At 50.2% G+C, this 23,570-nt stretch overlaps 1 protein-coding gene across 10 annotated transcripts in view; it reads left to right on the forward strand.

Annotated features, from left to right (window-relative positions):
* The window catches only part of MTMR14 (myotubularin related protein 14), a 34,289-nt gene extending 10,781 nt beyond the window's left edge, over positions 1 to 23,508 (forward strand). For 5 of the 10 annotated variants that reach the window (XM_049826367.1, XM_049826370.1, XM_049826373.1 and 2 more), the window contains 12 exons: positions 1,735 to 1,805; positions 2,401 to 2,475; positions 4,892 to 4,958; positions 5,985 to 6,070; positions 6,372 to 6,448; positions 6,707 to 6,743; positions 8,219 to 8,289; positions 8,913 to 8,962; positions 9,167 to 9,305; positions 12,062 to 12,238; positions 19,679 to 19,834; positions 23,147 to 23,508. In XM_049826367.1, the coding sequence (XP_049682324.1) occupies positions 1,735 to 1,805; positions 2,401 to 2,475; positions 4,892 to 4,958; positions 5,985 to 6,070; positions 6,372 to 6,448; positions 6,707 to 6,743; positions 8,219 to 8,289; positions 8,913 to 8,962; positions 9,167 to 9,305; positions 12,062 to 12,238; positions 19,679 to 19,834; positions 23,147 to 23,324 (1,184 nt within the window). In that variant the 3' untranslated portion in view covers positions 23,325 to 23,508. Of the gene's footprint in view, positions 1 to 1,734; positions 1,806 to 2,400; positions 2,476 to 4,891; positions 4,959 to 5,984; positions 6,071 to 6,371; positions 6,449 to 6,706; positions 6,744 to 8,218; positions 8,290 to 8,912; positions 8,963 to 9,166; positions 9,306 to 12,061; positions 12,239 to 19,678; positions 19,835 to 20,074 lie in introns of all 10 variants that reach the window. The other 5 variants (XR_007509284.1, XR_007509283.1, XR_007509285.1 and 2 more) reach the window with 5 other exon arrangements.
* The last annotated feature ends 62 nt before the right edge of the window (positions 23,509 to 23,570 follow it).

Below are 23,570 nucleotides of genomic sequence, written 5' to 3' on the forward strand. Positions count from 1 at the left end.
TTCACCAGCTTCATTGCCCTTCTTTGGACACACTCCAGCACCTCAATGTCTTTCTTGCAGTGAGGGGCCCAAAACTGAACACAGTATTCAAGGTGCAGCCTCACCAATGCTGAGTACAGGGGAACAATCACTTCCCTAGTCCTGCTGGCCACACTATTTCTGATACAGGCCAGGATGCTATTGGCCTTCTTGGCCACCTGGGCACATGGCTGGCTCATATTCAGCTGTCTGTACACCCCCAGGTTCTTTTCTGCCAGGCAGCTTTCCAGCCACTCTTCCCCAAGCCTGTAGTGTTGCATGGGGTTGTTGTGGTTCAAGTGCAGGACCTGGCACTTGGCCTTGTAGAACTTCATACAGTTGGCCTTGGCCCAACGATCCAACCTGTCCAGATCCCTCTGTAGAGCTTTTTTACCCTCAAACGGATCAACACTCCCACCCAACTTGGTGTTGTCTGCAAACTTACTGAGGGTGCATTCGATCCCCTCATCCAGATCATTGATAAAGATATTAAACAGAACTGGTGCCAGTACTGAGCCCTGGGGAACACCACTTGTGACTGGCCGCCAACTGGATTTAACTCCATTCACCTCTACTCTTTTGGCTCAGCCATCCAGCCAATTTTTTACCCAGGAAAGAGTAATAACCGTGTAGGGTGAAAGACTTGGGTTAAAATGGGATATCTGTAGAAGCTTTTGTGCTCTCCAGTGCAGAAAAAACCCTCTTTTCCATTTGACTGGTGGTTGGCATTTGTAGATGCCAATACTTACTGCCATAATCCCCCATTCTTTGTTTTAAGCCTCTGTTAAATTGGAGTTAAATCTCAACTGACAGATTGCTTCCTGACTGTGTGGTTTTGAGGGCTAGTCCTGTCCTCACACAAAATTTTTTTAATTTTTTTCCACCATTGGAGTCACTCGTGACTTGCAGGGTAGGAATCATTGCCTGTGTTCAGTGCCTGGCACAGGGGTGTCTTGGTAATGTAGGCACTGTGGTGCTGCTGGGGCGTACACAGTACATTGGGAGAGGTGTTTTGTGTAGCCTGCAGGCAGCCGCAGTGCTAATGGTGCTGCTCAGCTGTGACTAAGTGACTGCAGTTTGCAGCAGAGACTTCAAATAGTTGGTTGAGAAGAACAGAGCCAAAGGACAAACTTCAGGAGGGGAAGGCTTGGGGGAAACCTTTGTAGTGGTTATGTACCTGCTTCCTTCAGATAGGGCAATTCGCATGTTTGGAAGTGGAGACTTAAATGTGAGAGGAATTGTAGCCGCTGCTGACAGAGCCCTTTCTTGTTACCTGCAGCAGATGCCCTGTGAAAGTTGGCTTTCCCCAGGGCTCTGCCAACACCTCCTTTTGCTGGTTCCTTCTCACTCAGAGTGTCAGGCTGATGCCTTAGATGTGTGCAAAAGCCAGTGGCCCTGGAAAGCATAGCTCCTTGGTGAAACCTCTTGTTTGGGAAAGAATTAAATCAGTCCCTCAAATTCCACATTTGCTGTGTGTTTGGAGCTTGTCCTTTGCTGTGTGTGTGTTGACTGCTGAGTGCTCTGGGTTGTTGCTGCTGGGAGGCCGTGCTGCACACTGTACTGATGATTACCGCTCTTCTCTTCCCGCAGGCAGCAGTTTTGATTGGTTTGGTGCTCTGGAGCCCCGGGGCTGCCAGCACTTCCAGTCCCACGGGGCACTTCAGTTGTTAGATATCAGTTAGCTGAACTGTTGTTCATTATCTCTTTTTCTTGCAGGCTGTGAATTTTTTAAGGAGTACAAAGACCGGGATTATACAGCTGAAGGTCTCATATTTAACTGGAAACAGGTACATGGATGTTAGAAAATGGAGAGCTGCGGGCGTTGCTGGGCTTAAGTCTTGCCTCAGAGTTCCTGAGCAATGGTGTATGTTATGTACTTATTTCTGATCACAAGCAGGAAACCAACAGGACAGACAAAACAGTGAATGTACTACATTACTTATTGTAAAATTCATATGTAAAATAAATGAGTTATTGTCCTGAAGCCCAGGATGCTTGACCTCTCATGGGGGGTATGGGTTGCTCCTGTTTTTGAATTTGATGTCTTACTGATAGCCTCTGTTCTCAGTTCTGTCTTCATATTCCATCTCCTGCTGAGGGAGAGACGGTTGAGTGCAGCAGCCCTAGGGGAATTCAGAAACTAACAGGCCTTGTCCCTGACTTCCACTGTTGGGAGCACAGAAAAGCTCCTCTTGTCCACTAGTCCTTCTAAGAGGCTGTGAGTTAATTCTTACCACTTTAGGTTTTTGCATCCAAAGATGCTTTGCTGAGACATTTTCTTCTAGATGCACCGTTTGCTATTTGTTGTTTTGTTTTTTCTGGAACTCACTGCCTTCAAGTCATGGCTTTTCTCTGACCAATTGTGTTTGGTTTTTTTTGCAGGATTACGTAGATGCTCCATTAAGTATCCCAGTCTCTCTGACCCAATCTCTGAATATTGATTGGAGCGAATACCAGGTGAGCAAAGTAGGCATCTCTGTGGAAGGTCAGAGATTCATTCAGAAAGGATCAGTATAGATTTGAAGTCTGACTTGCTCCTGTTGCCGTAATCTGGCTCACTTCATACCATCCCAGTGGGAGCAAGGCTGCTTACTTGACTGTTCAGAATGGCAGTGGAAATCCTCTACCCAAAAGCTCCATGGCTTGGTGCGTCCCGAGGCAGCTCAGTCAAATCTTTTTCTGTAGCTTGTGTAAAGCTTACAATCCATTAGGGAGATGTGTTGCTAACAAAGGTAAGGAACATGCCAGGAAACAGAAAGCAGTATTACTTGTTCGCAATCTTAGCTTGCTGCGTGCCTGCAGTGGGCAGACTTCCTTGGCTGTGGAGAGTCCCTAATGTGAGCAGTAGTCAAGTGACTAGACACCTTCTTCATGGGTGTGCAAGGTGCCTGTCCTATGGGAGAAGAGTAGAAAATCATAGTTGACCATAGCATGTCTCCATTCCTTATTACTGTGACAGCATTGCAAATGATAATTGAACTCCTATGTTTGCCCAAGCTTCAAGGTTTACCTTCGTCTGCTCATGTCAGGGAGGTTCACGTTATTCTGCTGATTACTGTGCTCCATTTCACACATCAGTGGACCTACCAATCCCCCCAGGTTTTGTGATGATTGACTGTGCTGGAGCATGTCACACTCTTATGCTCTGTGGCTGGAAGCACCACAGAACTGGCGGAGCTCCCCGTGCTGGGCCAGTGTTTGTCAGTCAGTGATGTAAATAATGTTTAAGTGCCAGCATAAGCAGAATCACAGAAACGTAGCTTGCAGTGTTGAAGCAGAACTAATGGGACCACAGCTTGTTTATGGCTAGAAACTTGTTCACTAGAATACTGAGCAGCCAGGATTTTTAAAAGGATATTAAAAATTGAAGAGGGTGTGATAAATAGATGCAGAAATGATCTGAGGACTGGAGAAGGTGCTTCACTTAACGCTGAAGTTCTCAGTCTGTTTAGCTAATCACAAAGGTGACGGAGGGTTGACTTGATTAATGTGTAAGTACATTCGCAGGGAGAAAATACTAATTCTAAAGCACTCTTCAATCTGAGGAAGAAAAGCTGCACAGGAAGCGATATCTGCAGTCTGAAATCAGACCTTCAATAAGGAAAAGTAGTCTTGCTTGTTATTTTTGAGGATGATCTGTTGGAACATGCTGCCAAAGGAGCAATGAGCTGTCACCCCTAGTTGAGGTGCTTCTCTGGGCAGAGATGTTGCCAAGTGCTAGCTTCAGGCTGTATTTGGGGCAACTGAACAAAACTTTCTGGCTTGTGGTATAGAGAGATCAGACTGGTTGATTAGATGATTCCTTCTGGCATAGATAGAGTTGAATTAGGCACATAAAAGACTTTGGAAGTGTGTGTTTTTCTGCCCCAGGCTGAGCGTGTTCCCCATTTCCCTACTCTTTTGTTGCTGTGCAGGCTTCACAGCAGAGCAATATGTTCTTTGTCTGACAGTAGTCTTAAGTGTGGTTACACGCACATGTGCACGCATGCAAGCACACAGCAAGTGTTCTATTGCTGGCGGTCATATGTCACTTATACCACTAACACTGTCACAATGAAACACGTGTCCCTCTCCTTGCCTTTTTGTTGCCAGTGATATCCTATTTTCCTTGAGCTAGTTCTGGCTCTGATCAGACCACTGAAATTCCCTGCATCTTCTCACAACACAGTGGTTGAGAGTGGCATGCTTGAGCTTGCTGTGATGTTTTTCATCTGCATCTCTTGTAGTGCTGGAGGTCTCTGAGTTCAGAGCCCTTCTGTGGTGTTGCTGCTACTTGGGCATTACTGCAGAAGTCCAGTGCCTGTCTGGAGCAGCTGGGAGTGGGTCAGCCCGCCACAGGCAGCCTGCTGGGGCCATTTACAAGGGCCAGAGAGTTTTGAGTAAAGCACTTGGGTTGTGGGAGCGGGCTGCTGACCTTGGCTTGCTCACCCCATCGTGCTACTTGCATCACATACACAGCTGTAATGTGGCTGCTGAGCCATTTGGTAAAGTGCACGCGTGCAGGGGGCTGCAGAACTGGGTCAGTGCTCCGCAGGTGTTTGCTGGCTCACGTTAGTCTCTCTGAGCATGGTCTGCTTGGAGCTTTGGGGCTGCAGGCAAGCAGGTTCTGCGCCAGCCAGGCAGACAGTAGAAGTTGCGTTTTGTTTTGTTTTTTTTTTTTTACCCGTCTGGTCTTTTGTCCCAGAGTGCCTTTTTCAGAGGATGGGGGGATTGATGAGAACACCAAGGGGAAGGTCTGTCACTGAGGAATAGCCAGGGGTTATTTCTGCTTTGCTGTTGCTCTGGATAAAGTCAAGAGCATGGCAGGGTCTGAACTACAGAGCAGTCTTTTGCTGTGGGAAGACCTTTACCATCCACATTTCTCTTTCTGTAGAGCTGGGACCTTGTACAACAGACTCAGAACTACCTGAAGCTGCTGATCTCCATCATCAATACTGATGGTAAGGCAAACTCCTTATTCCCAGTGGTTTAACTGGAGCAGTTGCTGTCTCTGGAAGAACAGCTGATGGTATTAGTGCCACTGTGGATCAGTTCCCAATACAGAAGAGTCACTATAGAGAACTTCACTGCTCTCCCTTCAAAACAGGGTGATGGTCCTAGCATCTTAGGGCTCCAGCTCCCCTCTTAGAGAGGGACTTGCTGATTCCTTGAAAACTCTCTCCTACCAGGAACGGAGGGATATCTGAAAACTTTACATAATGTTTTACTGCTTTAAAGCTGAAGAGAAGAAACATTTGTTCTCTGCTTGTTGACTCTTGCTCTTATTTTGCTGGACACTTGTGTTTTGTCCCTCCAACCCAAGGTCTCATTAGGTGCCTGTTTAAGAGCCCCTTCCATCCTCTGTCATCACAGCCACCCAAACTCTTTGAAGGGTGTCTATTGCCCTATGTTGGCATCCCATTCCCTCTGGGCACTGTGAGTTGGTACCCAGCACTGTTGGATAGATGGAGCCACGGCTGGCTCTGCCAGCACGGCCAACTACAGACTCTCCTGCAATACCTGTGTTGGGACACACTGTGAATTTTCTGGAGAGTGTAGGAGTTGTGCCCTGTGTGTGCCTCTGCTCAACGTGTATCAGTAGGAAGGTTGGTGAGACTGGAAAAGTGTTCAGCTGGAGCAGGTTTCTCTCTAATGTGGGGATAAATCATGACAGTGCGTTGCAACTGGGTAGGTATATGTTCTGAGTAGCAAAGTGATGTTCATACCTAGTGACTTCATGTCCTAAGCAACTGTCAGGACCAGGACAGCACATCAGCTGGGGCTGCTGACAACCCAGGACACTCTGAGCAATTTGTTGGCTCCCGTATTCAAGAGAAAATGTTATGGCTTGGCTGAGCTCTGCTCTTGAGCCTGGGTTGTGGGGATGGAAGGTGGCTTGTCTCTACAGATCTGCCATGAAGAAAAGTCATTGCTCTTGTTGCAACATCCTTTTTTTTCCTTCTCCTTCCTACCCTTGCCTGGAACAGATGACAGTGGGCTCCTGGTGCACTGTATATCCGGCTGGGATCGAACTCCTCTCTTCATCTCCTTATTGCGCCTCTCCTTATGGGCTGTGAGTACCTGGCTGACCTGCTCTGCTTCTGGGGGTGATTGCTTGGAGGGTGAGCGACTGTGTCACCAGAAAATGATGGTGGAGCAGTTAATGTTCCTTTTGGCTATCATGGCTTCAGAGAGGGTGTGGATTGGCTTTGATGTGGAGCCCAATGTGCTGTCCTGCCATCAGACACAGTATCCCAGGCAGCTAGAGCAGGCTGGGCATCTTGGATCGCCATGACAGTTTTCAGTAGATCATGAATTCCCAAGTCCTGATTCCCAGGGCTGCTGCCTGAAGGCTGTGGTCATTTGCTTTGCAGGATGGGCTGATCCATGCGTCCCTGGAGCCGTCTGAGATTCTCTACCTGACGGTGGCCTATGACTGGTTTCTCTTTGGGTAGGCACGCTACACTTTACTTGTATATGCATCCCTGCACAGCCGGGGAGAAGCCTTCAGGGGGTCATCTTTGGTGTTTGCTCGCAGCCAAAGGTGGATGTTGGGGCAGCTCCCAATAAGCTGTGACAAGAAGGGCTGATGCCTTTTTTTTTTTTTTTTACCTGGAGACTCAAGCTTCTGGCCATTCTTGACAGCTTGTGCTCTTCTGCTGATTCTGGCTTCCGGTGTGTGACTGAGCTTCCCTTGCTCTCTTTCCAGGCACATGTTAGTCGATCGACTCAGTAAAGGAGAAGAGGTGAGTGTCTAGTTTGGGGCAGTGACTGAGCACTGCTTTTTGTTCTCAGGGTACTTGTTTACGGTAGTGGCGTTCACTGCCTGCTTCTGGTAATATCAGTGGTCTGGCTGGGCTCTGAAAAGATTGTTCAGGTGCTGGAAATATGAGGTAGGAGCCTTGCCCCAACAATTCCTGGTGCATAAGGTGTGGAATGCTTTTCTCTCAGGCTACAGTTTGCTTGGTGGGTGTCAGTCCTGCCAGTCTCTCTGCTGTGCTATTAGCATTCAGTCCCCTGGTGAAAGGGTGCTAGGACTGGCTATTCAGCTCAGCAATGAGAAGAGATGCTTAAGGCGTGTGACTCCTGGGAGCTTGGAAATAAAGCTGTATAGTCTTGTTTGCTTGCCCTGAGTGCCAGCCCTCCTGCACGGGTGCTGCAGCAGCATGTGGCTTGCATGGGCTCATGGAGCAGCTTGTGCTGGTTCTAGTGTGTGTATTTGGCGGGGTGTATCTGCGGGTACACAGGTGGGTCTGGGTGGCAGTTAAGATTGGTGGAACTAATTCTCTTTGAATCTTTCACTGTTTAACAGCAAAAAATGATTGCTCTGACTATAGTTGCAGTATAGAGCAATATTGGTTTTGGGTAGAAATCAAGAGGTGGGGAGTATGTCTAATCCTGTTGCTAATCCCCTGCTCCTCAGACTCTCACCTCTCTAGGGAATCCCCTATCTGTGAACAGCAGAGCCAGTACCCTGGCCTATTTTCCATCTTTCAGGGGTCCAGGACCCCTGTATTAGTGTCGTTCCTCCCATTCATTCCTTTCCCAGAGCTCTGCTAGCTCAAGCCTGGCAGCTCTGCTCTGCTCTGGTGCCTGCTTGGCCAAGGGCGGAGTCAGTAGCTGCAGCAGGAGAGGGGGTGCGTGCCTGCCTCTAGCACTCCCTGTTCCCTACTGCAGGAGGAGAAGGTCTCCACTCTGTGCATGTAGATGGGGTGGCAGAGACACAGGGGGGTGAATGCCACAGAGCAGACTGGTGTGTGGCAGGGCACAAGCTTGGGACCGCAGATGCTGCAGGTACCGCATACTTCCAGGTGTGATACAGCTGTGGTACCAAGGTCGAGCACGCGGCTCTAACCCTGCTAGTCCTGCTGGGTTTGCTGCTTACCCAGGGTTATAAGCAGCTGGTGGGAGCCATCTCTTTTCCATTCTGCACTGATGGCTTAAGTACCTGCTGTGTGCTTGCGGCATGTGTGCAAAGCATTGATAAGGAGACTTGTCGTACACCTTCCTTTCTGGGCCTCCCCGTGGCAGGGAAGAGAGGGTCAGTTTAACGTGTAAGAGAAGGCTCAGGATGGGATGGTGGCAGTCCATGGCACATTCAAGGCTGATAGCTGCAGATTTCTTGCTATCTCCTTCCTACCAGCACCTCCCCACCAAGATAAGAGGCTGCATGGAGCCTCGGGTTCATCCCTGAACCGCTCTTCTCTCTCCCTTTGCTCAGATTTTCTTTTTCTGCTTCAATTTTCTGAAGCACATCACCTCTGAGGAGTTCTCTGCTGTGAAGTCGCAGAGGTAAGGAGCCTGTGCCTGCTGCTGCATGGGCTGCAGAGCCAGGGAGCTTGTTAGTGCTGTTTCTTTGGGGAGATGGAAGCCCTGGTGTCCTGGCCCAGTTTTCTTTAATTTATTCTGCACTCTGAAGGCTGCAAAATGGGGCCGAGGCTTGTGAGGTGCCACGTTGTGCTCTGAAAAATTGTCCATGCTGAAGTGTGCTCTCTGCTTAATGACTGTCCGTAGCTGCTTTAGCACGGATGAACCCAAAGATGTGTGCTCTGGCTCAAGCAGGCTGCGCAGCAAGCTCCATCAGGCGCTGTTGGGGGGAGTGGGGTGGCTGGTTTTTAACAGACTGCTAAACATTAACCCCTTCCTATTTCAGGAGGGGCAGAAAGAAATACAGCCCACCCTGGAGGCTCTGAATAAGCACATCTGCCTGTTGCCACCCTCTCAAAGCACAGGATGTGTGGGCTGGGACTGTAGGAGAGTCAGATACTGCACACTGGCCCCATCCCCTCCCCTCTGTCCCTGCACAGCTAATTCCCCACTGCTCTGATCTGTCATGTGCTACAGAGATCTGGCTATGGCCAGCCTCCATGCAGGCCTGAAGCGTGCCTGAGGTAACTTTGTCTGTGTTTTCCCAGAAGGAAGAGTTTGCCACCCAGTTTCACCCTGGAAGAGATCTGCATGCTCAGTGAGTGCTGCTGCTGGGTGCTGGTAATGGTTGATTGCTTGGGGGCTTGGGTTCCCAGCATCAATCTGACTACAAATGGGTATGCTTCCCTTGGGGCCTCGCAAGAACACGGCCCCAGGGCGCATGGGAATTGTATGGCTTAAAGGGAGAGAAAGTGGATGAGACCAAGCTGGTTTTCAGGTAGCTCTGTTTTCTTTTCTCTAGAGCAGAGAGACCGAGGCAGCACCACAAGTCTGAGCAGCGACTTCTCCCTGGGGATGGAAAGTTCCCCTGGTGCAGCTGGGAGCTTCACTTATGAAGCAGTGGAGCTGATGCCAGCAGGAGCACAGGCTCAAGCAGCATGGTGAGGAGATAGCCACTCAACGGGCGGCAGAACAAAAGGGGCAGGCTCTGAGCACAGTAGAAAAGATATTTCTGAAGTCCATTGCCCTCCAGTTCTGCTCTCTGTGGCATGGGTTTCTTACAGTGGAGAGAGGAATTTGGCTGTCGGAGGCTTTGCTGCAACTTGTGCTACAGAACTTCTGCACCAAAAATTGGAGATCACCCCATGTTAAAGACTGTCAGGCTTCTGCAGAGATGCTCCTGAAGTTTGTCCTCTGATGAGAGTAAAGCAGCTTTGTTTCATTTTTACCAGTTTCACTGTTAAACTTAATCCAAAAAAGATTTCATTACTTTCAAAAGATGGTTCCAAACTACCAGAAAAATGACATTTGGCAGCAGCCTCCCCAAGGAAAAGTGGAAACAATTTAGCTGCCCTAAAACGAAGCTTAATCAGTTTATGGAAGAGATTATACAGGGGAGTGTCTGCAGTTAGTAGGTGGGCTGGGTGGCCAATAAGACCCTCTAAACTTCAGCTTCTCTAACAGCACAAGGTATATGAGCTGAAAGCAGGTTGCTGCCTGCAGCGCAGCTTAGAGATACTTCTGGGGAAGAATATGAAATTCTCGGTGCTCCCTATTGATAGAGGGTCACATAGGACTCTCCTGGGGATGCAGGTGGCCGTCTGGAATTGGGGACTGGGGAAGGTGTCTGGTGACTCTCCTGCTCTGGAATGAGTGTTGTGCTTGCTTGTGGAGTTTCTGGTGCTGTTTGGGGATTTCAGAACCTTGCTGTAGGGTTGCCCCTCTCAGTTTAATTTTTCTCTTCTCTCCCTCAGCACATGTGAAGATGCTATTTTATATTGCAATTATTTTAAATTAAATTTGGGTTGTGCTGGAGGCAGTTGGAAGTCCTCTGGGACTTAGCCTGCAGCCATGCTAGTGGCAGCAGCCTTTCTAAAGCACATTGTGATTCAATTTATAAAATGCTGAAGAGGGAAAGAGGGAATCTTCCTGCAGAATCACAAAATGGAGGTGGGGAGTCCCAAACTGCGTTTGCCAAGTGAGCAGCACAGAGTTCTCTTTAACACACAGAGCCTACCTATCCGCAGCAAAGTGACTGCAGCAAGTAGAGAACAACTTTCCACTTGCCTGGCTGCAGGGTAGTAAACTGGAAGCATTTATATTTCTCTGAGTACTCAGGACATACAGACTAGATCCTGCAGCACAAAACCTACACATGATTTTCACAAGATGTGAAGTGGTCAGAGCATGCTAGAAGAGAACTGCCGCATTTGTGTGTATCAGGGCTTGATTTTGTGACGTGTTTCTAACTCTGGTTTGCTTTCATTCCTGTTAGAGATATCAGGCTGTGTTGGGGCTAGCTGCTGCTACCACGGGGATGGTTTGGGCCCATGCTGTGAGCGTGAGCTTGCAGAAGGGAAGGTTGTGAACCTTGCCATGAATGTTTAGCAAGGGGACTGGTCATGGATATCTTGCTGCAAGCTGTTGCGGCTGTGTAGTCTGGAGAACAGGTAGGGCTTGCTATAAGCTGGGTGAGCTGGGCTGTGCTTAATATGAGTGGGGAGAGGAGGGGATTGCTTCATTGTGTTGTCCTGAAAACAGGCAGCCTTGAGGTCTTGCAGGGAGAAGCATTTGTTTTTTAGCTGTACAACCCTGTTTCTGCAGGCTGTGCTTGGAGATGTTGGCAATTACGATAACACAAGATGAATAATGCTTGAGAGAAGCTGTGGTGTGATGTTTGAGGGTGGACACTTTAAGAAATTAAGAGAGGCTATCATGCTTTCCACTGTACAATGAGCCTGTCTTTAGCTGGACTTGCTGGTAGTGCTCGAGATCTTAGTCAAAGTGGAGATGCCCTTCCAGATTCCAGGAAGAACAGCATCTTTTCTCCTTGACTTGGTTTGCTTTAGACTTTTTGTTTTCACTTGTGTACATAGGAAGATCTTTGTCCAATTCACTGTGGTTTTGGAAGGGGAAAAATTCTCAAGAGTCCTCCAGAAAAAAAAACCTCATGTATGAAAGAAAATCTTCTGAACGTGGAGCAGCAGTGATGTGAATTAGTCCCAAATATGTGTGCTTGTTTGGCATGTAGCTGGATGGTACTGTGAGCTAAGGCCTGACACAGCAATGGACAGTGAATCACACCCAAGTCTGAATGTGTTGGCTAGAAAAGAAGCCAGAGCAGTTCTGGGCTGTCAGCACAGGCAGGGAGAGGACTGAAATGCACCTACATCTGGAGTGACTGTCAGCTCTGAGCACATGGTCAAAAGTGTGGTCAGTGGTGCCTGAAGGGAATCACTAAAAGGGGAAATAACACTGGTGGTGTGTGCCTGTCACCCTCGTCAGTGCACACAAATGCCCACCTGGGCTGAGCTCCTCAGCTGATACACTCTGTAGAGTTAGAGCAGATTGAAATGGTCTTTCCCTGCTGGGAGGCCCCTTGCTTGAGGCATTTTTACAGCTAGACTAAACAAAGCAATCGCTGTATGTGTGTGGGCTGATGCATTCTCCTGTCTCTGATTTCCAGGTCACGTGGATGGTGATCTATAAAAGAATGGGCTAAGATGGGTTGAGCTTAGTGTACCCCTGTCACTGAGCAGTTACCCGTGACTCATGATTCCTTGGGAGGGAGGAGGGCAGGTTCAGTGGGAACAAGAGCTTGTAGCTGCCGGGGTAAAACCCAGCCTGCTGTGGAAGTGCTTCCTAGTCAGAGTACGTGGGAAAGCCACCTTTCTCACCCAAGTCCTCCATCCCACAGGAGGAAGAGCTGTGCATCGTCACCACAAGCTGTGCTCTGGAGCAGGGCACAGCAGTCTGAAGATAGGCTGCCTTCTGCAGGAATGGGCGAAGTCAAATCCTCCAGCTCCTCCTCATCAACCCATTCTGATAACTTCCTAAGGATTGGAAGCAGCCCACTGGAAGTGCCCAGGTCCAGGTGAGATGGGGTGGAGTAGAGCATTTCTCAGCAAAATGAGTGTCTGATAAAGGGAGTGCACAGCTGCACTTGTGTGACTCTGAGAACCCTAGAGCACATGTGTTTGTATCCACAAACAAGCCTCAAGAGGCCTGTTCCTCTCTAGCCTGACCTTGTGTGAAATGCTGGCCATTAAACACGGAAACTCCTGCCTCAGCCCATTTAGAGGAGCGAGGAACTGTGCTGATAACAGCTAGGTGTTTGTTCTGCCTGTCCTCAGCGCATGCCTCAACGAGCTCTGGCATCTCTGCATCCTGCATGCTTGGAGCTCACAGCACCTTCTCTGTCAAATGCATACACAGGGGTTTGAAATGGCTGTGTTGTGTGAGGGAGGAAGCCTTTCAGACCAAGCAGACCTCACTCTGCATCTATCCTGTCCCCCTTTCCACCTGCTGACCTTCCTGACACTGCAGGGTGGAAAAAATTCTGGGTGCTGGTGGCAAGCAGAATAGAATCTGCTTGGAGCAAGCTACAAGCGCTGTGCCGGCTCAGAGGATTTCACCTAGAAGGCTGTGTGTTCCCCCTGGGCAACTGGGGAATGGGGACCCTGGACCTGAGCCTAATCTCATGCCATAACAAAGGATATTGGCACCCTTCTGGAGTCTGATGCTGTGGTAGGGCAAAGTTGAGCGGTGAGCTAGGCTAGGGAAGAAAGAACAGAGCCTGTGGAGCAAACACCATGTGTTTAGGCCGACAGGGGATAAAGAGGCTCTTGGATAAGAGGTTGTTGTTAACAGCATCAAACGCTTTTGTAGTCTCTGCAGGTTTTCCGATGAGTCTTTTTCTAGTGATTCCCTTCAGAAACAGCCACCAGCCAAATTTTAGTACTCTCTGATCACATGGAAAATAAAATGACAAACAAGTAAAGCACTGAAAATTTATAAGACTTTCTTACTAAGTGTCTTGATTCCAGAGAAGAATCACTGTCTGACAGTTTTTTTTAAATTATGTTAACTGTTCTCCTTGGGGAAAGAGATCAATAGGATGGTTTTGAGTTGTTGCTGGGGTCCAGCCCTCTGCATTCTGTGTAAGGTGAAACAAATCTCCCAAGAAGAGAAGAAAATACTGAAGAGAAAACAGCTTGTCTTGGGGGCTGCTTTTCTTCACAATGGTAGTGCCACAATTCCTGTGTGTGGTCTCGTGCTGTTCCCAAGACCTAACAGGCTGTTCAGCGCTGAGCTGGTAATGAGCTTGCAGCAATGCTGTGGAAGAATCGGTTTATAATGCTTCAGCCGGACTCTGCTCTGTGAGAGTGAAGAGGAGAAACAGAGTAGGCAGAAGAGCACCCTGGGAAGGGGCTGAGCACACAGTCCCTGGGATTTGCATTCCAGGGGCTCGGAGTTGGTAAAGCCAGCAATTATGTTTCCTTTGGCTGTGTCTGGATGAGTTGTCTATAAGCTTTTGCATGATTAGTGCTCATTGGTGTCAGGTGTTCAGCACCCCCAGGGCTTGAGGCAGCAGGCAAGCATGGTGGGGAAGCTGGTTACTTCCAGGCCAGAGTCCGTGGGGGTAGCATTTCCCTATGCCCAATAAATGTCCCTGAGAAGGAATTGCAGTATTCTGTCATTGCGAGAGGTAAACTTTCTGTGAATTCCACTATAAACATTTTTCTGACCTTTATGATAGCTTCTACCATGGCACAAAGCATTTATAACCCTTCAGCACAGCAAGGTTGCACCAGTCCATTCCCAATCCCTGTTAACTTTTGTGAACAAAGCAGCATGAAGGGCAGGGTTAGAAAAAAGTACATGATGGGGAAACAGGGGATAAAAGGGGAGCAAACACCTTGCATAGCCTGGAACCAAGGGGATAGGAGAAGGGGATCAGTTGTGAAACCAAAGTGGTGAAATCAACTGCATGCAAAGATGGTTAGCCTCCTACTCTCATGCTGGCTGCAGACTGTACACCTGTATGCTCTCCATCTCTGGTGTCACCTGGGTTTGCCCTGCTCCTCTCGGTGTGCAGGCTGGAGGAAATAAGCCTAGAGACCCTGCAGGGAGTGGGTGGAATTGTCAAGGCATCGGCTGAAACGAGCTTCTCTTTCAATCCAAGTCTTCTGGCACATTCATGCTCCTTTGCCTCCTAGTCCATTGCTGAATCGGTCGGACTGCGCCCTGCCTGCCTTCCCTGGAGTAACACTGCTAACAGCTCTGCTAGCTAAGGAGCAATGCATTGCCTTGTCAGAAGCTGATACGGCTTGCGCTTTTTTAGGCCTGAACATGGTATGTTTCCTCCAGAGAGAAGGGTTATGTCACTCCACTTGGCTTTGGTCTCCCTGCTTGGACTATGTTAGTCTGAATTTGTCTGGTGAGCTCCATGGGGTACCGTCAGCCACCATTTTCCATCCTGAAGGAAAGGATGAGTCCCACTTGGGGTGGAGAAGGAGTGTAGCTGTGATGCAAGAGAGAAGTAAATTCTGTCCCTTCACCCTCTGAAAAATGGTGGGACTAGGATGGAAAGGCTGGAGCACAGAGACTGATCAGGGTGCCAGAAATACCTTTATCCCTACAGTGCAGCTGGCAGGTTAACACCCAAGGCTTTTAAGATGAAGAAACTAATGTACTTGACTTCCCAATCCTCTGGTGGTGTGGCATAGCAACAAAACACTTAACCACTGCAGCAGCAGTTGAGGAAAAATGGTTGCTTGTAAAATGCCAGCAGGCACCCTTCAGGTGGTTCTCATAAACAGCCCAGTCCAGGTGCTGGCAGGCAGGGGAGCCCCAGAGGGAATGGGAAGACAAGCCAGCAGAGAGATGAGCAGGGTCTGGGAGGGGAACTGGGGTGTCCTAAAGGAAAGAGTGGTAAATGCTGAGTCGGCCAGTGGGAGCCAAGCCCCTCTCCTGGCCAGGCCATGTCAGCAGTCTGCTGCTGCTTTTGCCTCACCAGCCAGTCTTCTGAGTCCTGCTCTGATCCAGAGGTCCTGGGTACTCATAAATCCCAGGATGGTTCTTGTTAGGCAAAGCAGTACAAAGGCAAATTCCTAGCAGTCTTTCTAGCTTATCCCAATGCAATGGTAAGATCACATCTGCTGAAGGCAAACATGCATGAAGGTACTACATAGATTATTTGCAGAGTAGGACAAGGTGCTTCTTGTTCTACAGAGAGCGCCGAGTATGGCAGATAGTGTGCATTGAATTGAACTCCCTGCGTGTGAGTGGGTAGCGGCTTGCGAACCATATTCCATGTTTGCATTTGACACTAATAGTCTAAGCGTCCCATGATACTGCAGAAAAACCCTGTATCTTTGTCAGGGATTTAGCATGTGTGTACATAGCACTAATGTGGATTAGCAGCTGGATAATCTTTGGTTGAATGTGCTTTTGCTAAGTCAATTAAAACCCAAAGTACTGTGATCTGAAGAGTGGAGATCTGCAGGAGTTAAATCGTGGAGGATCTGCTTTGGTCAACAGCCACAGAGGACTCCCTTACTTAAAGGGCTGCAGATGATTCAGCTGTGGGTCTGAAGGAAGTGCAGAGAGGGACAGAGAAGCTGCTGCCCTTTGGCTTTGGGTGTTTTGTTGATAGTGGTAAGGCTGCATGCTCACTATGTGTCTTGCTTCTTACAGCCACCTGGCTTGGAAGCTCTATCTGCGACGTGACAGCTTGGGGTAGCAACCGCAGCAGGACAGGAATTGTTTACAGGAATGTTTTCTGGAATTATTGCACAACTATGCCACAAAACAGGCTTGCCGGCTGGCACGTGACTGTGCTGCAATCAAAAATGGTTGTGCTCGCAGAGGACTGGCTGCTCAGGCTGTTACGGCACTAACGCAGCCTGTAGATAGCTGCCTGGGATTCAGCCAGGGCTCTCAGTATACAGCTCTCTGCCAAGTACTCCTTGCCAACATTTCCCACGCAAAGGTGGGAAGGGCTGCCCTTTGCTCCAGGTCGCCACAGTGTGCCTGTGTGTACAGTACCTACTTAACACTTCAATTTGAGGCACAGAGCATATGCTGGCAAATGAGCTGCTTCCCAAATAGTCCTAGGTGTGTAGAAATATGGCAGGTGAGCGGGGGCAGCACAGGGCAGGATGAGAGCCTAGCTGTTGGCACTTGTCACTCGTCTCAGTTATGTATTAAGAAAGGGAAGGATCCCTGACTGTTGCTGTGCCTCCGGTATTGGCTCTCCTCTGGTAGGCGAGTGTCCATGTGCTCTGAAATACTCTATCTTGTGCAGCATGTTGCATGGGAAGCACTGACCTAATTAAAAGGAACCGTTCCAGGCTAGGAGTTGCCAATTATGGCCTGCTAGAGGTCCTTCCTTGTGTGAAGGAACAGCTTGCAGCTCATCTCTGTTTTGCTAATCTAATTTTGTTAATCTTGCACTTTTGAGGGAGTTTCTTCCCACTCGTGGACCTGAAGAGGTGGGTGTGTGAAACTCACTTTCATTCTCTTTCTGCCTGCTATTAGATGTCTGTGGCAGAGACAGCGACTTGAAGACTTGCTGTATCTCATCTCCCCTAACCACGTCAGCTTTGCTGTAGCTGTCCGGCTGCTTCCCAAGACCCTTCACACTGCCCTTGCAGCTGGCCAGCCTCTGGCATGGCTGTAATGTGTTGCAAACCTGTTATTCTTACAGGCTTGGGGACTGGTCCTGGTGTCCCAGCAGCCACAGCTTGCTCTGGGGGCCTCACTGAAGCCCTTTTTGGCCCTCTGCAACAAGACTTTACAAAGAACCTTCAGGGGTAGAAATAACAGGAAGACTTTCACCTGTAGTATTGACAGGACTGCACTGGGATACAGTCACCCTAGAGATCTGGTCTTGGTCTCAAGCCAAGCTCAGCTTTTAAGAAGCTCTGCTGCCCTTGCAGTGCAAACACGAGATTTCCCATTCCATGCCTTCCCCACCTGTCTTGCCCAGCCTTGGCCCCTACTGTTTCTTAAGGCTGTTCAAGATACTTGTTGGTTGTGACACTTCCTCAGGAGCCTCCCTTGAGAAGGCGTTGGGGATAGAGGGGAAAGTCTGCCACGATGTCTTAGCTCTGCTGGCTAGGCTCCGATATCTAAGCCAGGAGAGAAATGACCTGGACTCACTGCAGAGTCAATCAGTTTATTCAATTAATCAACAAGTGTTTATTCTGCTGCCTGGGGACAAGACACAGAATTGGCTGCCTTGAACTCCTAGGCTCCTGTGCTATTAGGTTAGATGTAACTTGACTAAGCTTACACAGCTGCTTCACAGGATCCGGGACCCCAGGAAAGGTTAGAGGGCTAGAGAGCCCCTGAGAGTCAAGTCTAGTGGGAGGTACACGATGCTTTTATCAGCTTGTCTGAGAAAGAATTCAAGAAGTGACTTGATCCACTTCCAAGAGGTGGTGTAAGATCAGTCTAATCTTAGCTGACAACCGTGGAAGGTGACTTGCCTTCTTCAAAACCTTTGTTTCTGCCTCACCCCAAACCTATCCTCTGTTCAGCAACTTGTTACTTTTCTGACAGAATCATGTCCCTGTCTGCCCCAAGCCCATTGTCTACTATAGACCTCTTTACTGCTTTAGCTCAAATTCTTGACACTGTGTGTGATACTCCTGTTTTTCCTGTCTGGCTGTGCTGTACTCTCAGGGAGATGATATCCTCCTCTTCCCTCTGTACTGAAGCAGTGTTCCTCTATGCTTCTCCCTGGCTTCCTGCACTGTTCCCCCAGCATGGCACCGTGCTCTGGGCCCAAACACTGCCTGCTTTCCTCATTCACTCTGACTTCCTCAGCTTTATCTTCCAAAGGCAGGGAGAGATGTAGATGTCAGAGAACAGCTGCTCCCTTTCCCTTACAAATTCCTTGCATCCCACGGAAGGTTATCCCTGTCTGATCTCCGAAAGGTCTTTCTAAGAGTATATGCTGCAGTTCCACTTTCAATGAAATGCTGTCAATCCGACTACAGTGTTACGTGCACTAGGAAAAACACCTTTTTTCAAGAAGGGGTTCTCCCAATACTTAATGCTCACAGCACCTCTCTGAACCTCACTCTTCAGTTCATCGAGCAGTCAGAGAACAAGAGTTGTGCAAGGCAGGTGGAGCTCTGCTCTTCCCATTTTCTGCTGTGATGCCTTTCCAGATCCTGAACTTCCAGACGGTGATACCCCCAAACTGCAGTTGCAGGAGCATCGACACTGTGATGGGAAGCTGACATGCAAGGAGCTGTGTGACTTCCCTTCCTCCGCTTGCGCAGCCAGCTTGGGACCATGTTTCAGACTTCTCAAGCTTGGCTGTATTGATCAGACTAGTTAAATGGCAGGCTTGGAATTAGATCAAGATTGCAAACAGGTTTCCTGCTGTGCATCTCCCTCCACCCTTGCCTTGCAGTCTCATTGAGGTCCTTCTTGCTATGGGAGATCCTGTCTTTCGAGCTGTTCTCTTGGTCTCTTGGGGAGCAGCTGCAGTGCGCCACTGCTATTCTTAGCTGTGAAGACAGCATGCAAGTACCTGGCCCAGCAGAGCTGGAGCTGGTGCACTGCTATCTGCCCAGCAGATCTCAGATAAATTATCCAGAAGATCTTGGTAGTGTGTAATTGAGTAGCTCTGCCACAGGCTGTGCTTCCAGCTATGTACACTCTGCTGTGCAGCAGGGCACAGTAATTGCTTGCTCCCCAGAAGCCAAGAGCTCTGGGTTTGTCTCAAGTGATTGTGCCCTCTTCTCTGAGATTTTGGAGGGACTCCTCAGATTCACTTGCTTCCTCCTTTCCTGGTGGGAGGTTGCATATATCAAACAATTATCCTCTCTTGGCTATTTTTCCTGTCCTAAAGATGTTTTGACACCTGGTTTCTGGCGCAGTCCATCCTTCTAACCCAGGAATGAAAAGATCTTCAGATGCTGGGGGGGGGGGGGGGGCAGGGTGCCCTGGGGATGTCTTGAGCAGTGACTGGCTCTGTTCAGATCTGGTGTTAATGCCTCCGGAGTGATCTGCTTTCTAAAGGCTGTGGGACCAAGGATCTCTTACGTCTTTCTCAGCACTAACCAAGTCACAACCTTGATTCTCCATCAAGCCTTGCTGCTGCCCTGGGATGTGCTAACAACTACAGCAAGCAACAGGGGGATGGCTCCTTGTACAGCACGACGTCCACATCTGTGAGGGATTCAGGGCAGGACATGCTGTTGCATGTCGCTAACGGGTTTCACAGTTCTGCATGGCCATCTGCTTCTTGCTGGCTCTGTCCTGTCCAGCTCCCGGTATGTTCCTGCTGCTTTGTCAGCCCCAGCCAGCTTGGCTCTCCCCTCGCTTTCAAAGGAAAGGCTTGGCCTGGGGCCCAGCCAGAGCTGCATGTTGCACCCTGGTCCCTGAGTGTCAAAGCTGCTGGCACAGGTGCTGCTGGCGGTCAGCCCGGCAGGTCCCTGGCACCAGCGTTAGTGAAAGGCATGTGGCTGAATGACCTGACTGATCGCACCGTCTCCCTCTCTCTCTGCCCCAGATCGGCGGACCATTCTCTGCCCGGATCTTCCGTTTCCACAGACTTTGGCAGCTGGCAGATGGTGACAGGGTGTGGCAGTATTCGGGAGCAGGCAATCCTGAGCGCAGACGCCTCTCTCCCTTGCAGCTTCCCGGATGAGTTCCCTAGCACTTGCCTGTAAGTGTCTCAAATGCAGGATCTCTCCTTGGGTCTCTCGGCTGCCTGTGAGCGCTGGAACTTTATCACACTGGCACTTTTGAAGAAGCCTGGGAGCCCATAACAAACTGTGCTGTCTTCCCTGCCTTGATGCTTTCCATCCACAAATTCAGTCACTGAGCACTCTTTGCTTATGCTGAACTCGGAAAGAAACTGGCATTTTCTCTGCCTAATGACAGGGAGGTACTTCACTTTCTGTAGGAAGAAGAGGCTTTTCTCTCTTCCCTGAAGATGTTGAATTTGGGCATAACTGAGTGGATCTGAGGATGCATGCTTGTCGGGACAGGACTGGTAACCCAAATTTTCTTGCTTTTGGATCTCGCTCATCTCCATCTCCCCACTGGGGTCAGATCTTTGTTGCAGTAAGAGGAGGGCTTTCCTTCTGTAACCCCGATTTTGTCTGACCACGCGCAGCATTGTTCGCAGGTGCTGCGTCTGGCCAGTGCAGAGCAGCAGAGACCCTGCATCCTGCAACATCCTGCCATGTAAAATGTCTGGGACATAAATGTTCCTCCCCAAATAGAAAGCCACCTCTGTGGAAGCTTGAAAGACAGGAGATGTGCTTTAGTTGCCATTAGAGGAGAACCTTGGCTTGTGCCTTCAGTCTGCAAACTCTCAATCAAGAAACTGAAATGGTAGATCAGGGGCTGCCACTAGCTAGCTGCACTAGAGTTGTGCAGCCAAACATTTGCAGTCCCTTACCGAGATCTGAGTACGCGCTTTGGAGGCAGAGGGCAAGTGATGTGAAAACCAATGTCTCCTGTGAGACCGGCTAGCTGCCCTGGCTTGCCTCCTCGTGTGGCTGTGTGCTGTGCTGCTGAGCAGAGCAGCTTCCCCCAAGTTATGGTGAAGCTACAAGACCCATGAATTGGCAGATCAAAAAGTCACAAGAGATGTCAGACATGTCCTGGCCAGGATTTTCTCTCTTCCTTTCATGAGGACACACTGAGCTGCTTGGGTAGTTGTTTGGATGTGGGTGAGGGAGCAGAAGGGACTGAAGGATGGGCATCTGAATTAGTGACTGCTTTACGGTGCCCTGAACCTGGCTGTGCTTGGTGGCTGCTGATCACCAGTGAGTTGTTGCTGCCCTTGGAGTTGGATCTAACATCAGAATAGGGAATTCAGTAGAGAAATGTGAATTGCAGTTGAGCTCTGAATCTGCCTGTGCTGAGACCGTGGGCTCATGCAGTTCGGAGTCCCGCTGCTTGGGAAAGCCAGGTTCAAAGGGAGGAGAACAGTGGTGGTGCTTCTCTCTTGGGTGTGCAGCAGATGCTGTGAGTGCTCTGCCCTGTTCAGCTCTTCACTAGAGCTGTGGGGTGCTCGGGACCACTCAACTGCAGGTGTGGGGACCGGGCACCATGTGGAAGGGATGAAGAGTTCCAGGGATGTTGTGTTTTGTGTTGAGCTTAACCCAGGGCCTCTATTCTCTCTCTGCTCTGCATCAGCTCTGTTTGCTTAGTAGCCCATTGTGGTTTTATCCCAGTTTTTCACAGCCCAGCACAGTGTGAGTTTTTGGAAAATTAAATTCCATTTAAGTTCCCACTTTACATCTCAGCTGGCAGCAGCTCGATGAAGGTACGCTTTTCACAGCCTACTTCTTGTGCTTGTGTGGGGCTTGTCAGGGCTTACTTCGAGCTGGGGCTTTGACAGCCTCCTCTCATCCTGCACCCCAAACTGCAGACGAGCGGGCAGGCTGTAGGAAGTGTAGCAGGGCAGAGCGCCGTGGATTTGGCAGAGAAGCGTGACCTGCCTCCCTGGTTGAACTGCTCGGAGTGAAATGGTGCAGCTGGTCTGCAGGGCGTGGTGTTGGGCAGTGGCTGGCCACTTGACCCTGCGCTCTCCATGGAAAAAAACTAAGCGTCTAAATACAAAATTTACCCTGTGAAGAGGTGCGAGAGCCAGAAGACACGGGACTTAACTGCTGCACGCCCTTGTTTACCTCTGCATGTGACATTTCAGATCACTGTACTCGGGTGCAAGTAAGTCCTGCTTTCATGTAGCTTATTTTTAATGCTAGCAGGTTTGCGAGTTCCACGTCCTAATTAGGTTGCCAAAAAAGCATCTTTTTAATGTGTTTAGATATGTTGCCTTTTTCCTTTGCCCTCTAGCTTCTCTTTATTATCAGACACTGTAAACAGCGGCCTGGTTGGCTGCCTCAGCATCACTTGCTGTTTATAGGCCTCCCACCATATCCTCTTGCTGCTGTTTCCGGACCGAAGCTGTTGGCTGTGGGTGGTTAACACTTCCATTCAAATGAGCTGTGCCAATTTATAGCCAGCCCAGGCACTGGAGAGATTAAAGAGAATTTTTTATGGGGAAGGTTCGCGCTGTGCCCTTGGAGTGACCTTTGAGGAATGTCTTATTCTCTCTGGGAACCACCGGCACGTCGCAGAGGCGCTGCAGCGAGGACCATTTCAGGCCGGAGCGCTTGGAACAGCTGCCTCTGGACCCTAGTCTTGCGTTCCCCGGCTCCCTTGGCTGAAATACCGCCTTCGCTCTGCTCTCTTCCCCTCGCCCCTAACCAGGTGCATGGATCAGCTGGAGAAGAGAGCAGGTCCCAGGGGAAGTTGTGCCCTACTCTGCGTGCAGCCCTCCTGCTTGCAGACAGCAGCCGTGCTGGGGAGCAGAAGTAAAGTGCCGTTCGGGTCTCCTTTTTCCACGGCTGGAGAGCTCCTTGGGGCTTTTGTCGCCTTGTCTGCCCCCTCTCATCCCCCCTTCCCCGAAGCTGTCTGTGCTGGCACAAGCACGAGAGGCTGGGGCAGTTGGAAGTAAGAGACGGTCACAAATATGTTGGAAGCTACTGTCCAGGCATGGCACATGTGGACAGGCTCCATCTGGGAATGCTGTGCAAGGAGGGGAGGGAGCTGACTGACGTCAGCCAGCACCCGCTTGGCGAAAGCAGCACTTTCTGTATGAAATGTGGCCTCGTAAGCACCGTGGTGGTGGGAGAAACTGGGGTGGGGTGGGGTGGGGGGGATGTGAAAGAGGAGCCCTGGGGGAGAGCAGGAGCCTGGGCCTGCAAGTCTCCATGGGAGAGCGTTGGGTTGGGTTGGGTTGGGTTGGGCAAGGAGGCAGCGGCACTAGCTGCTGTAGCCGGAGCCTCTTGGGGCTGGCACTGCCTCGGCCGCTGGAGCTAGGCGAGCAGCACGGCCCCACTGGTGCCGAGGACAGAGCCCCAGCCCTGCTGCCAGCCTCCTGCCCCACGGCAGGAGCGAGAGCTGGGATGGGGAGAGGGGTGGCTGCAGTCACTGATCTCCCCCTTCTCTCTCCTAGGCTGGTGTCGGCGAGCGACCGCGAGTCCCGGCTAGAAGAAGTGCGTTCTGCCTTTCTGGCCAGCTACAGCCGGACCATCGGCCTGAAGGCCGTGCCCCCCAGCCCCTCGGGGGCCATCGGCGGCCTCCTCGAGCAGTTCGTTCGGGGTGTGGGACTGAGAGGCAGCAGCACGCTCTGAGTGTGGCATTCCCCAACCGCTGGCTGGAGAATCGGGGCTCGGCGGGTCCCCCTGGCCGAGCTCCGCGACCCCCTTCCCGGTGCGGGCACCTGCAGCACCCACCGCCCGCTGCCTCCCACCCTTGCCTGGGGCTGGGGGAGCGCGGGGGGGGGCTCCGGCAAGTCTCTGCAGTAAAGACACCCGAGCTGTGCCCTTTCCTGCCTCCTGTCTGGGCTGCGGGAGGGGGGGAGGCGGGCAGCGGGGCTG

The sequence above is a fragment of the Accipiter gentilis genome, chromosome 23 (assembly GCF_929443795.1).
Source record: "Accipiter gentilis chromosome 23, bAccGen1.1, whole genome shotgun sequence".
NCBI classification, from domain to species: Eukaryota; Metazoa; Chordata; class Aves; order Accipitriformes; family Accipitridae; genus Astur; species Astur gentilis.